At 45.7% G+C, this 12,447-nt stretch overlaps 1 protein-coding gene across 1 annotated transcript in view; it reads left to right on the top strand.

Moving 5' to 3' along the window:
* Positions 1-12,447, top strand: part of dchs1b (dachsous cadherin-related 1b) — a 74,902-nt gene that overhangs the window by 50,267 nt on the left and 12,188 nt on the right. The window contains exons 5-11 of the mRNA XM_030100264.1: positions 7,203-7,391; positions 8,791-9,022; positions 9,145-9,381; positions 10,045-11,112; positions 11,263-11,450; positions 11,541-11,637; positions 11,766-11,923. Coding sequence (XP_029956124.1) covers positions 7,203-7,391; positions 8,791-9,022; positions 9,145-9,381; positions 10,045-11,112; positions 11,263-11,450; positions 11,541-11,637; positions 11,766-11,923 — 2,169 coding nt within the window. The remainder of the gene's footprint in view (positions 1-7,202; positions 7,392-8,790; positions 9,023-9,144; positions 9,382-10,044; positions 11,113-11,262; positions 11,451-11,540; positions 11,638-11,765; positions 11,924-12,447) is intronic.

The following is a 12,447-nucleotide window of genomic DNA, read 5'->3' as shown; positions in this document are numbered from 1 at the left end:
ATAAGATCCTGCGGTGTGCCAGTCGAAGAAAAAAAACAAAACAGATTCCACAATCTCTACGTCTCTTTGTCATGTTTTTACTGCATCGACCACTAAAATGCCCAAAATTTATATATACACACACGTCCTCTCCCATTCTGGGAGAAATACTGTAGCAGAAACACAGATGCATCCTCTTAAACACATAGTGCTGTTTTAGCCAGTCAGAGGATTTTAAATTACCCAGAGTGGCGTCCCTGAGGCAGCTGTGGGCCGCTCGCTCTCAATCATTCATCCTCTCATTCATCCCAAAAACCCAACAGCTCAGACAGTCTCACACAGCAGCCCCCAGTCTGCCTTTGCGCTCTTTCGCTCTCTCATTATTGTTTTCTCTTCATCTCTGAAGGAAAATTACAAGTGAAAGACGATAAGTGATCATCGCTGCTCGCTTTACATTACAGACTTCGCTGTGTAAATCAAAGATCACGACCCTTCACGCCTTGGTTTATCCTCTGTGTGGTGGCTTTTGCTTTTACTTTTTGGGAGATATTTTGAGGAGACATAAGACAGAGCGGTCGCCCCTATCATCCGCAGTGTAGCAGCGCTGAGCCTCATTAAACTCAAGCATGTCTGACTTTGATTGCAGACTAAGGATCATTTACAGCAACGTAATGTTGATTTCCTTAATTATGTGTTTTTTTTAAAGCAATCCTGATGTTGAAGAGTCTCCATAATCACGTGTTATATTGCATCTATCATGTGCAAATTTAAGACTAATGACCACAACTGAGAGTTTAAACGGTTTGTTCTTCTGGGTTCTGAACTTGCACATACCCCTTTTATTGAGTGCACCTGACCCCAAGCTCCTAATTAGCTTTCCCGTTAGCGACATTGTGAAATCTTTGGTATTTCGCAGATATGCACGTCTGTGGCGAGCAGCTGCTGCACAGACAGGGAGACAGAGTTCAAACGGCTATAAATGTTTAACAATAAGTAAAAAATAGATCTGATCTGTTCTCTGATGAGGCTCTCTGTCAGTTATTACCCAGAGGACGCTGAAAAGGAGCAGGAATACATACTGTGGACTGGCAAACAGAGAATTCCTCAAGAGTAGCCACATTGAAGGGCTTTACGCAAGGATTGGATCATGACCAGCTAAATCTCCTCCGTCTTATCGCTCTTCCGACTCCAGGAAAGCGAAGTCACCCCTTGTTATGTGGCTCTCTGTCCAGCGTTCTGTCGCTTCACTCACTGTCAACCTTTTCTACCTGTGTCTGATGAGGAGAATATCTGGTTTTGTGTTCGCTCAAGCTGACTCTTGCTGCTGCGGTGCATCTGCACTGTGAAGCTCAGCAGACCTACTGTATACAAAACTGTCACGATTAGTCAGACATCTGAAAGCTTCGCTGCCAATATCTGCTCAAATGGACGGAGTTTGTGGAACGGTGACTGACTCAAGCTGGTTGAAATTATATTTTTCTCAGAAATAATTCTCTTGAGTTTCCATATGAATCACTGCTGGCTTTGAGAAGCTCGTGTAACTATTTATACTTAGCTTGATCTTGATACACATCTGACTTATGGACTTAAACTCTTGTTGTTGCTGACAAAAACAGAATCCGGATGATGTGTCGCATGGTCAATGTTTTTTTTTTTTTCTTTTTCCTTTTTCATTTGTTTGATTTCTACCCTTTACAGCACCACGTACACGTGTATCACTGCTCTACTTGCTGCTAATGCACCGATGAAGCAAGTTGCCTCATGTGAGCATCAGATTTCAGATCAGCTCCTTTTTTTTTTTTCTTCCTTTTTGTTTGTAGCAGAGTTTTGAGTTTAAGCAGGCACGGGGAGTGACAGCACATTGTTAAGCCAACATCGGTAAACTTTGCCTTCTGTTCCCCCAACATAGGATGCAGCCCAAAGACAAACCTGCTAATGCACGCCACATGTCAAACTCCTCAGGCCAGAGCCGTAACCCTCAGCAAAAGCTTGTTTGTTGTTTAGTTTTGATCATAAAAATACAGACGTGTCATGCTGCTTGTATGGGAGGCATGCTTATTTGTCGGAGTCAGACAGAGGGAGGGAGATGCACATAGTTTTTAGTGACAATCATCCCTTATTATGCTCATTAATTGCATTAGCATTCTTTCTTCCAAATATAGAAATCAATCTCCTGCCCGGACCCTTTCACCTCCCTCCGCTCTCCTTTCCCCTCGGTGGTTTGATGTTCATAATCATTTCCAGCCGTGAACTCCACATGAAAGACAACAAGCACTTGCCGTAATAGGGTGCTGAAAGAGCGAGTGAGCGAGAGGCTCGAAACGAGGCAGCACGCTGAAAAAGAAAAGGGGAGGTCAAGGGAGGAATGGAGATTGAACGGCTAGGGAGACGAGGCCTCCGTCCTCCTCATTCCCCGTTTTTAAGGTCTCGTGTTATCATTAGCCCTGCCTTTTTGTTCTTTTGCCAAGCGATCCCCCTCTCCCACCTTCCCCCTCCTGCTCTTCCTCTCTGCCGTATATCTTAATTGTACCCGGAGAGCCTCAGCTCATTGGCGACAGCAAGGCAGAAATTGATTTGGAGACCTGAGAGTGCCTAATGCGAGGAATGCAGCCCGCTGGAGAGCGAAGGAATGTGTCAGCGGAAAAAGCACAGCGATGTCCAGTGAACAGCGTCGCTCCTTCCAACACTCCATCGCTAACCTCTAATATTTAAATCCAGGCTGCCGTTTCAGTATGTTGCAAAAAAACACTACATTGGACTGCTCTTAGAGAACACGTACTGAGTATGCATATACGTATGAGTATGTTCCTCTGCAACAGAAAGGGTGGCCAGCGCCACTGAGCAAAGCCAGCATTGTAATAAATCGTAATCATCCTCTAAGTCTGCAAACAGTGGGACAACATTTACAATAATATTAGGCTTCCTCCTGGCCTGCCTGACTGGAGACACGATGATGGCTTTATAAACATTCGCTCCTGGCACCGGTCAGAAGGGAGAAGTAGATTAGATCGGGATGACTCGGTCTTTTACAGGCATTGCTATGAAAGCCTATAGAACGTCGTTCTGCCTCTCTTTTCACGAGAGGCCATAAAAATCCCGAGCCGCAGCGGCGGCGCAGCTGTGTCCGGGAAGCCGTTGCGCAGACTCCCTCTGATACGGGCCGATGTTTTACAGAGACAGACTGCAGAGAGCAGCAGGATCTCTCTGGACCGGCGCCCACATCTGGAGAAGATGAGAGGAGAGAGGTGGAAAAGATAGCAGAGATAGAGGATGGTAAAATGGAGAACGGAGGAAGGAACAAGGGGAAAAACAGTCTGGTCAAGACAAATAAAACCTGGAACACATCAGGTGATGTAATGCTTGTCCATCTTCAGGTTTGATACGGTATTGGCAAAGCAGAAGGCAGAGATTTCACACGCCATAACGTCGAACACCACCTTTTAATCTCCACCGCATCCCAGTCCCAGACCAGTACTTACTGGCAATACGGCTGAACACTGACGGATAAGTGTTGGTGATCCGCTCTGACTGGTAGACATGACAAGACTGACTCGTGTGTCTGAGATCTAAATGGACACTGAAAGAATGACAGTGGCCGAAAATTCAAACGGCTTTGAAAAAGAAAGAAAGCTGAAGTCTGATGTTTCCTAATGCTCCGGTGAGTGATCGCTGCTCGGCTATCCCAGCCAGGGATAAATGACTCTCGGTGGATGAAAAGCTCGTGGCCTGCCTGAGTCTTGGCTGAATCCGATACTCGGCACGCTCTTCCCGACTGTTTTTCGCATAGTCCTCACCTGGTTGATTGTTTGGCGCTGAGACCGCTTCACTTCTCAGATAAACAGTAGTCAGTCAGTGTCTACATTATCAGCCAATCAAAGTCATGCTTTTGTGCTGCGGCGCGCTTATGTTTCACGCATTGCAAATTCAGATGGCCGGCAGATGCTGAACTGCTGCATGTCTCAGTTTGTTGTGGTGATTTTTTTTTTTTTAAACTGTCCAGGAGCTACTATGCAATTCAAAGCCAAGAGCAAAGAAGCTGTGCTGCTGGTGCCTCGCTTAATGCATATTGAGTTGGAACTATTGATGCATGATCTGAAAGTTACTTGTTATTATAATACCGTATGATGAAAAAACACATAAGATGTTCAGTGTGGGATTTTGGAAAAAAGAGGACCAAACTTGGCTTCTCAGCTAAATAACAGCACCTACCCTGCCCAGTGACAGAATGCATCTCCACCCCAAAAGACCTCTTAAATGTGAAAGATTTAGATCCAAAAACATAATGGAAGGAAGCGCTATGCAGACACATACTGTTCTCACAGCAAATAAGATTTAGATGTTGAAAGGTAAGGACTGGGCCCTGTGTTTGTGTTGCTATGTAATTGTGTGTTTATCACGGCGGGACGCCTCCTGAGAGCGCAGTGAGGAATAGTTGTGCGGAGACGAGGCCGGCGGGCTGGTCATGGATCAGAGAACAGGCTCCGGTGCGGGAGAGCTTCGTCCTGGCAGACTCCCGCGTCTGGCCTACCAGATCTTTTGATTTAAGAAGACCTGTCGAGAATGTGTGTTTACTAAATTACCTTCTTGGCTTTATGATTGGACTACTTGTTTAAGGCAGGATACATGCTGACAGTTGCAGAATACACCAACAAATTGCAAAAGTTTTCGCTATTTAATGCTGCCTGGGTCGTGTAACCTGAGCGTTGGTACCATACTGTCAGATGGATTGACAGGAGAAAAATAGGCTGAGGACAGACATGATCCTCCCGAGCGCTTGCCTTTTCGGAACAGAGCGTACAACTTTCTCCTGGTACACATTTTGAAATGTTCTGCCTGAAGTATTGGTTCCCTGCTCTGCATTTTTTCCATGTTGTACTTCAGCATTTTCACTCTGGAACCACATAACCACCCCACTGTCCATAGTATGCAAAAGCAGAAAGACCCAAATCTTTACATTTTTTTCAGTTTACAGCTCCCATGGTTTCTATGAAGGAGTGCTTGCGAAGCCTTTTTTCCACTACAGACTTGTGTTTGACTCGCATACTTTGTCCAGCATGAAGAATCTCCGCCATACTGCTGGGTTTTTAAAATTTTAGAGTGTGTGAAGAATCAATGCTTTGCTCTTGCCCTTGTTCCCTGCTTTTATTCAAGCCTCCATTTACCCAAATATGAGGTGTATCCAGTCGATATAGAAAAATGATTTTGTTTTTCAAGCCGGCTGAGGCCTGCGGCGTTTCGCAAGCCTTTCTCTGGGAGAGACGCTTTGTGGTAAAGATAGAGGTGATGATGAAGTCACTCTATAACCAGGTGGGCGGTCATGGGTGTTTAAATCTGTTTAATTAGATTAAGTGAGGAGGATGGGGTCATCGAATATGCAAGCATATGTGTGTTGGTGTGTGAGTGTGAGTTCATGCGCACAGTCGTCCAGCTCTCATCACCACAGGTGGCTAATCCATCACAGACAGCCAGGAGGGGACGGCGAACACCCAGACATGAGCGCAGATCCCACAGATAGCTTTAGTCTCAACACTGTACTCCACTGGAAGTCCCAGCAATGATCTAAAAGCCCCAGGTGTAAACACTGACCGCAGGAAGAGGTACAGTATAACCCCTCAAAATCCACAACTGTCTCGCCATAGTAATGCAGAGACTAAAACCCCTGCAGGAGCTGTTATATCCGAGTGCTTTAATTTCCTATTGAAGTCATGGTATGACTCGAGGTGGTGGTGTTTGTTTGACGAAAGCCAATAGGTAGGTGTAATGGTGAAGACGTGCTGATGGGGTGGAGGGATGGTCGGAGCACACCGGATGATCCTCTGGGGCTGAGAGTTAAGGAAAGTTCACATGTGTGATTCAGACATGTTATGAAATCATGAAATTAGTGCAGACAAAATAATACGCCTCTTTGAGAAGAGTATATTGAGTTAAATTTCACAGTAATCCGTATATACTGTAGTTATAGTACTACAGAAATTAAGGGTTTATATTGAACAACTAATGCTGAGAATAAACCAGCATTGTGACAATATTTGAATTTTTTTTAAACATTTGAATAGTATTACCATATTTCACAACTGAACTTTTTCTGACATTACTCTCATATAGTCGACAACAGAGTATTGGTCAGATTATTCCTTAAATCTCAAAACAACATCCTGCTGCATTATAAAGGACTCCATTGAGTGTTGTCATATTTGCATAAGAACTTATTTTATGAAACAATAAATAATAAAGCAGTGTGTTTTTATCATTCGATTGGAGCAAAAACAATAATGAAGATGTTTAATCCTCTCTGATGATGAAATACGGGCTGGTGTAATCAGGCCTCCCGCCTCTTGGCTCGCTTTCAAGGTTTTAACATCTGAGCAGGAACGCTACTTTTAACAAGCACCATAAATGCCACCAAACAATGTTATGGGCCAGTGTAAAACTTCAGTCGGAGGCGGGACCCCAGAGCTCACAGGACATTTCCTTTTGGTGTTTTGCAAGGAAATGTTTGTCATCTTGAGATTTGTCAGTGTTTTAATAGGTTTTGTCAGCACACAGGATGTGTGTGTGTGTGTGTGTGTGTGTGTGTGTGTGTGTGTGTGTGTGGGGGGGGGGGGGGGGGTGGCGATAGCTGAAGCTGTCTGTGTCACATGTTGAGTAAATGGAGTTGAGATTAGTGTTCATGGTGTGTTCAACTGTGATGTGTGTATCAGATTTTGACTTACGTGAATGAAATTTTGCCATCACTTTGTGGACCTTGAACTTCTATGGAAGTCTCTTCTCCTCTCCTCTCCTCTCCTCCCTCGGTATCCATGGTTACGCTGCACCACCTCTCTCTCTGCCAGTTTTTCAAACGCACCATGCAGAACATCAATCCCCCCTTTTTTTTTTTTTTTACCAACCATATATCTGTGATCTATAAAATCAGATCTCTCCCACAGATGCTGGTTTTTATAGTACTCTGGAAATCATAACAAGTCGTGCAATGGTGTGTGATATTTGGACAGCAGCAGATGTATGGGTCTGCGAGGTGACTATATGATGGGGCATTATTGTGATAACAGAAAGGCCCTCAGCTCATATATAACATTCGTGACTTGTGTAGGCTTTTCTTTCAAACCAGTTGGAGAGCCTGCTGGGCGTGATGGCGTGATCGTTTTTGAAAATCCGTCTGTCTCACGGGCTGTTTGGCACCAGTGGACCGTCGGTTCTAACTCATGTCTGTTTTCCCTTAGGTGTCAGCCACAGATGAGGACCGTGGTTCCTTTGGTGCAATAACGTACATGCTGGGGTCGGCCTCTGGGAGCGCGGTCCCGACCCACTTTACCGTCGACAAGGAGAGCGGCCAGCTTTGCACCAGTACTACTCTGGACAGGGATGAGGGACCGGAGAAGTTTGACCTGACCGTCACTGCAACAGATGGAGTAAGAACACACAATCAGTTCCTGCATCAGAATTATATTAGCGCAATTAAAACAAAGACATGTTTTTAACGTTACAGTAGCAAATAAGTGCCTTTATGAAGTTCAATGTTTTCCTTGCTCCTGTTCTGTCTTTGTGCAAAGCTAAGATAAGCCAGATGCTCCAGTAGATTCATAAATTTGAACCTATAAGTAGAATTGATCTTCTCATCAAGCGCATGCCAACAAAGAAAATGAGGGCGATCTTCTTGATATTGAACTGTTCATTTGTGCTTTACACTTTTTTCTCCATCAAAGGAGGCATAATTAGAACTAAAACAGACCACTGAGGGCAATTAAAAAAATCGAAAGTGAAGTGCAAGCTTCTGAAACAAGGAGTGGAATATTTCAACGAACCTGTGTTACTTCAAGACCAAACGCTTTGCACTGCTGCATATGCCATACGCTCCCTGATCAAAGCTGCGAGCTGAAGGCAAATTAAAGATGTGTACAGCTGCTCCCAGATAAATCTGATCAAAGTGATGTTCAGGAGATGCTTTCAAAAAAAAGCAGCATCCTGTCCGTTACTCTGCGCCTGCAAATATCAAGGAGAACCCCAACAGCATGGCAAAGCAATCAGAGGAAAACAGAAGGGATACAAGAGGGAGAAGGTGAAGAAGTAGGAAAACAGATCCATTCAAACGGCCTGTTATGTACCATTTAGGCTGAACAAGATGTTTTACCTGACCACATTTACACACTGTTAGCTCGAAGAACTTCCCAGCAGTCCTACACACATTTAAACTGTCAATTAACTACAATGGATTCACTCAATAATAAAGCACAGTGAAACGTTAATTCTCTTGTGTGTAGGTTATTTAAACAAGTGTATACAGAGAAGTCTGCATGAATCTTTCAGTGTTAGCATTTACACTGGAAGTATCTCTCACTCGTTTCCACATTCTGAACTTGATTCAGCTGCTTCTGGCCTTCTCCATCCAAACTATTCCTGTTTTTAATGGCCTCATAAAACCGAGCCTGAAGATATAGTGTAATGAGATGCAAACTCTCCCCGTCCCTGACAAATGGGTTCGACGGCTGATTGGGTTCATATTTCAAAGGATGTTCAGCAGAGAAATGTTTCTGTCTTCCGTCACAGCTGCTCATCTTTACAGTGTAACATAAATCTAATGTCACGGGACTTTCACATGGAACTTCTGCACGGTCACTTTTCACTGAGGGGCAAAAGAAAAACGGTTTAATTTTGCCTGTTAGAAAACAGATTTAGCAACCAGTTTATCACGCAAAGGATTCACGATATAATTGCAGCATGAGATCTGGTTTTGAATGGGTCAAATGTGAGTTGTGCTAAATATGTGCTTTGTTTGTTTGTTTGTTTGTTTGTTTGTTTGTTTGTTTCCAGGGTGGTTTGAGTTCAGTTGCCCGAGTGAGGGTCTCTGTTGTGGATATAAATGACAACCGGCCCACCTTCTACCCAGTCCTGTACACGGCCAGCCTCAGTACCCACAGTGCCCCGGGAACGTCCGTGGTCAAAGTAACGGCCAACGACCCGGACTCCGGAGAGAACGGCCGGGTGACGTACCGCACGGTGCCTGGAGGAGGCTCCACTTTCTTCACCCTCAACAAGGACACAGGTTTGAGCTAATATATGAGTATTTCCTTCGATTATTTGACCTTCAAAGGCTGTGCTTCAAGTGTTAGATTTCTAAATTATTATAATTCACAAAAAAAGTGTATTTTTTTCTTTTCTTTTCAGGTGTCATTTCCCTTTCTCGCTCGCTCCACGGCAAAGCCAACACTGTGATCTCCATGGTGATATCAGCGGAGGACGGCGGTGGTCTGACGGCACCCGTCAACGCCAGGGTGAACGTAAGCGTGGTGGGAGGCTCCGTGACGTCTCCGGTGTTTGAACAAGCGCAGTATTTTTTCACCGTGTCCGAGGACGTTCTGCGGGGGACGGTGGTGGGAGTGGTCCGTGCGGCCACAAAGACAGGTGAGTCTGCCTCCACAGCCATGTCCCCGGCTTCAACTCACCTCTGTCTTGTAGGTGTGTGTTTTCTTCTGCATGTGCTGAATTTGTTTTATGCAACATACCTGTTTCTATCATTCTGACAAATGCCAGGACAGAAATGCAGTAATGGGCTGCAGAGTGCACAAATGTGCAAACTGTAAGAGATTACACTCCATTAGGAAATCGCATCCATCACGGAGCGTGGGCTTTAGTGGCAATTATTTTCACAGCAGCCAGACTTTTGTTTTCCCTCACGGTTAATGATGGAGACACGGCCTCAGATGGAGCTGTAACTCTGAGTGGGAGTCAGAATGATCGGTGATGTAGCAGACAGATACCCACTTAAAGTATCTCTGTCTATGTTACTGTACAGAATTTAAAGTTAAATGGAGACCTTGTCCTACTTTGAGTGAAGCCAGGCCTTTATGAGGAAAGAGTTTAGGTAAAGTGCATATGGATGTTGGATGATTTTGTAGTGCATTACCTTTTTAACGGGCAAAGCCTTTGATGTGTATTCTAAACACACTTGACTCATCAATTGATGATGATGTTATCATGCTTTCATCACATTTCTATGATAGATTCCAACACTAATATCTTGTTACTCATTTGTCTCGTGTCTTTTGCTCTCTGCCCTCTGCTCAGGTGCCTCTAAAGGTATCTTTTATTCCATTTCTTCTGGAGACCCTGATGGTTACTTCACAGTGGACAGCGCCTCTGGTACCGTCCGCACAGCTCTTCCTCTGGACCATGAGACCTGCGCCAGTCTGGATCTGGAGATACAGGCACGCTCAGGCTCTCCTCCAGCATACGGAACCAGCCGAGTTCACATCACCATTTCAGATATTAATGACAATGCCCCAACGTTCCTCCCGTCGTCGTCCGAATCCCTCCTGTTGCCCGAAGTTACCAAAATGGGGACTGTTATTTATCGCATTCAAGCCACGGACAAAGACTCCGGTCACAATGGCCAGCTCAGTTTTGACCTGGTCTCTGCTGGGGCGGCAGGCAGCAGCGGTCAGAGGACATTTGGTGTAGACCGGGGCAGTGGGGAGGTTCGCCTGATTGGAAGTCTGTCCTATGAAAGTGTTCCACGCTACGACCTTCAGGTGGTTGCCAAAGACGGTGGAGCGCCTCAGCTGAGCTCCACCTTCACCCTGGTGGTCCACATTCAAGCGCAGGATGCCCAAGGCCCCAACTTCGACACTCTCACCTACCGAGTGGAGCTGAGAGAAAACACCCCTCTGAACACACGCTTTCTCCAGGTCCGAGCACTAAACAGAGAGGCTTCTGGGAATGGTGGAAGCTCATCTTCTTCATCCTCCTCCTCCTCCTCCTCCATCTCCTACCGCCTCAGGCCGGATGGGGATGCTGCTGGTTTTGGCATCATGCCGGACAGTGGCTGGCTCTTCGTCCGGAACTCCCTGGACCGTGAGGTGAAAGACATGTATCTGTTGACGGTCCTCGCCACGTCAGCCCCAGGAGGCGTAGGAAGAACCGGCAGTGCCACTGTCAGGGTGACGGTAACCGACGAGAACGACAATTCCCCGAGGCTGAGTCAGGAGAGGGTGTTCCTGGCGGTGAGAGAGAACCTGCTGGCGGGGACCGGCTTCGGCAGGGTGTCTGCCACAGACAGAGACGCCGGACTGAACTCTCGACTCACCTACAGGCTGCTGCACACCGACAGGCACTTTCAGATCAACTCCCAAACAGGTGAAGACAAACATCCCATCTCCAGCATAACTTAGCATTTTATTTTAATAGCATGAGCAGCAATGAATAATTAATGTTTATCTTTCTCTATTGGATTAACATTATATTAACTTGCTGTTTTCCATTTTTTGTTCTTATTTTCCTCTCCAGGCGAGATCAGCACCCGCCTGGCCCTCGACCGAGAGCAACAGTCTAGCTATCAGGTGGTTGTTGTCGTTCAGGACGGGGGCACGCCTCCTCGCAGTGCCACTGGGACGGCTCATATCACTGTTTTGGATGAAAACGACCACACCCCGAGTTTCACTCATGCCAGGCCCAACAGAGAGCTGCTCTTCCAGGTGAGAATATAGCCAACTAGATCCATCATGCCAAGAAAGAGCAGGCTGCGTTGAGATATAGATGTCATGAATAATATTTATTCATTGTAGGTGATGGAGGGGCTTCCATCGGGGAGCGTGGTGGGGACTGTGACAGCTAAAGATCCAGATGAAGGAGAGAATGGGACCTTATACTACTCTTTATCAGGTGAGCTACCGAACTCTGACTCTCTGGCTTCAGTTGCATAAATTTACACCAAATTATGATGATATTTGCTGAATTTATTGGCTTTCTTTTTCTTTTTAACTTCAAGCTGTTAATTTCTTTCTTTCAAGGCTCCAGAGCAGAGCGCTTCTCCCTCAACCAGAACAGCGGCGAGCTTCGAACCGCTTCCCCTCTGAGATGGAGCGAGAGAGCCGAGTACGCCTTCACTGTTACTGCTGCTGACCACGGCACACCGGGCCTCAGCTCCACCTGCCAGCTACGAATACAGGTAAACATAACCTCCGCATTGTGGCACACTTGTCTAGTTAACGGTTGTGATGTCTTTAAGGTTTTTTCCAAAGCATGAAGCCTGTGGAAGCAAAGGCTGGTCGAGGGAACCAACCTGAAACTGTCACTCCTACAGATTACCTCAGCCTGTTTGCATTACATTCTCTGAGTAATTACCTCCGTCTGTGTACATAGCGAACACTACGACTTTCAAAGGAATTATAAAAATAGGCAAATCTGAGAAGGAGGAAAGCTGGGCCTGTTCCTTTATAAACAGAATGATCTATTCCATGTAATGTGTGCTTCCTGATCCAAAGGTTACTGAGGTAACCAAAAAAACTGTGGGCTGTAGGAGGGTGCTGGTTTGGACTGAGCTTGAACTTTCTGCAGAAGGGTCAATCCTGCATATCAACACGCAGTATCAGAAATTCCATAGCAGGAAATAAGAAAGCCTGCCACTGAGGCATTAAGCCGGAGAAGGGTGGCGGTTTGCTTTGACTGCGGAGCTCTGTGTTTTCGTATGAT

Source organism: Salarias fasciatus, chromosome 10 (assembly GCF_902148845.1).
Source record: "Salarias fasciatus chromosome 10, fSalaFa1.1, whole genome shotgun sequence".
NCBI classification, from domain to species: domain Eukaryota; kingdom Metazoa; phylum Chordata; class Actinopteri; order Blenniiformes; family Blenniidae; genus Salarias; species Salarias fasciatus.
This window is presented reverse-complemented; position numbering and strand designations above follow the sequence as displayed.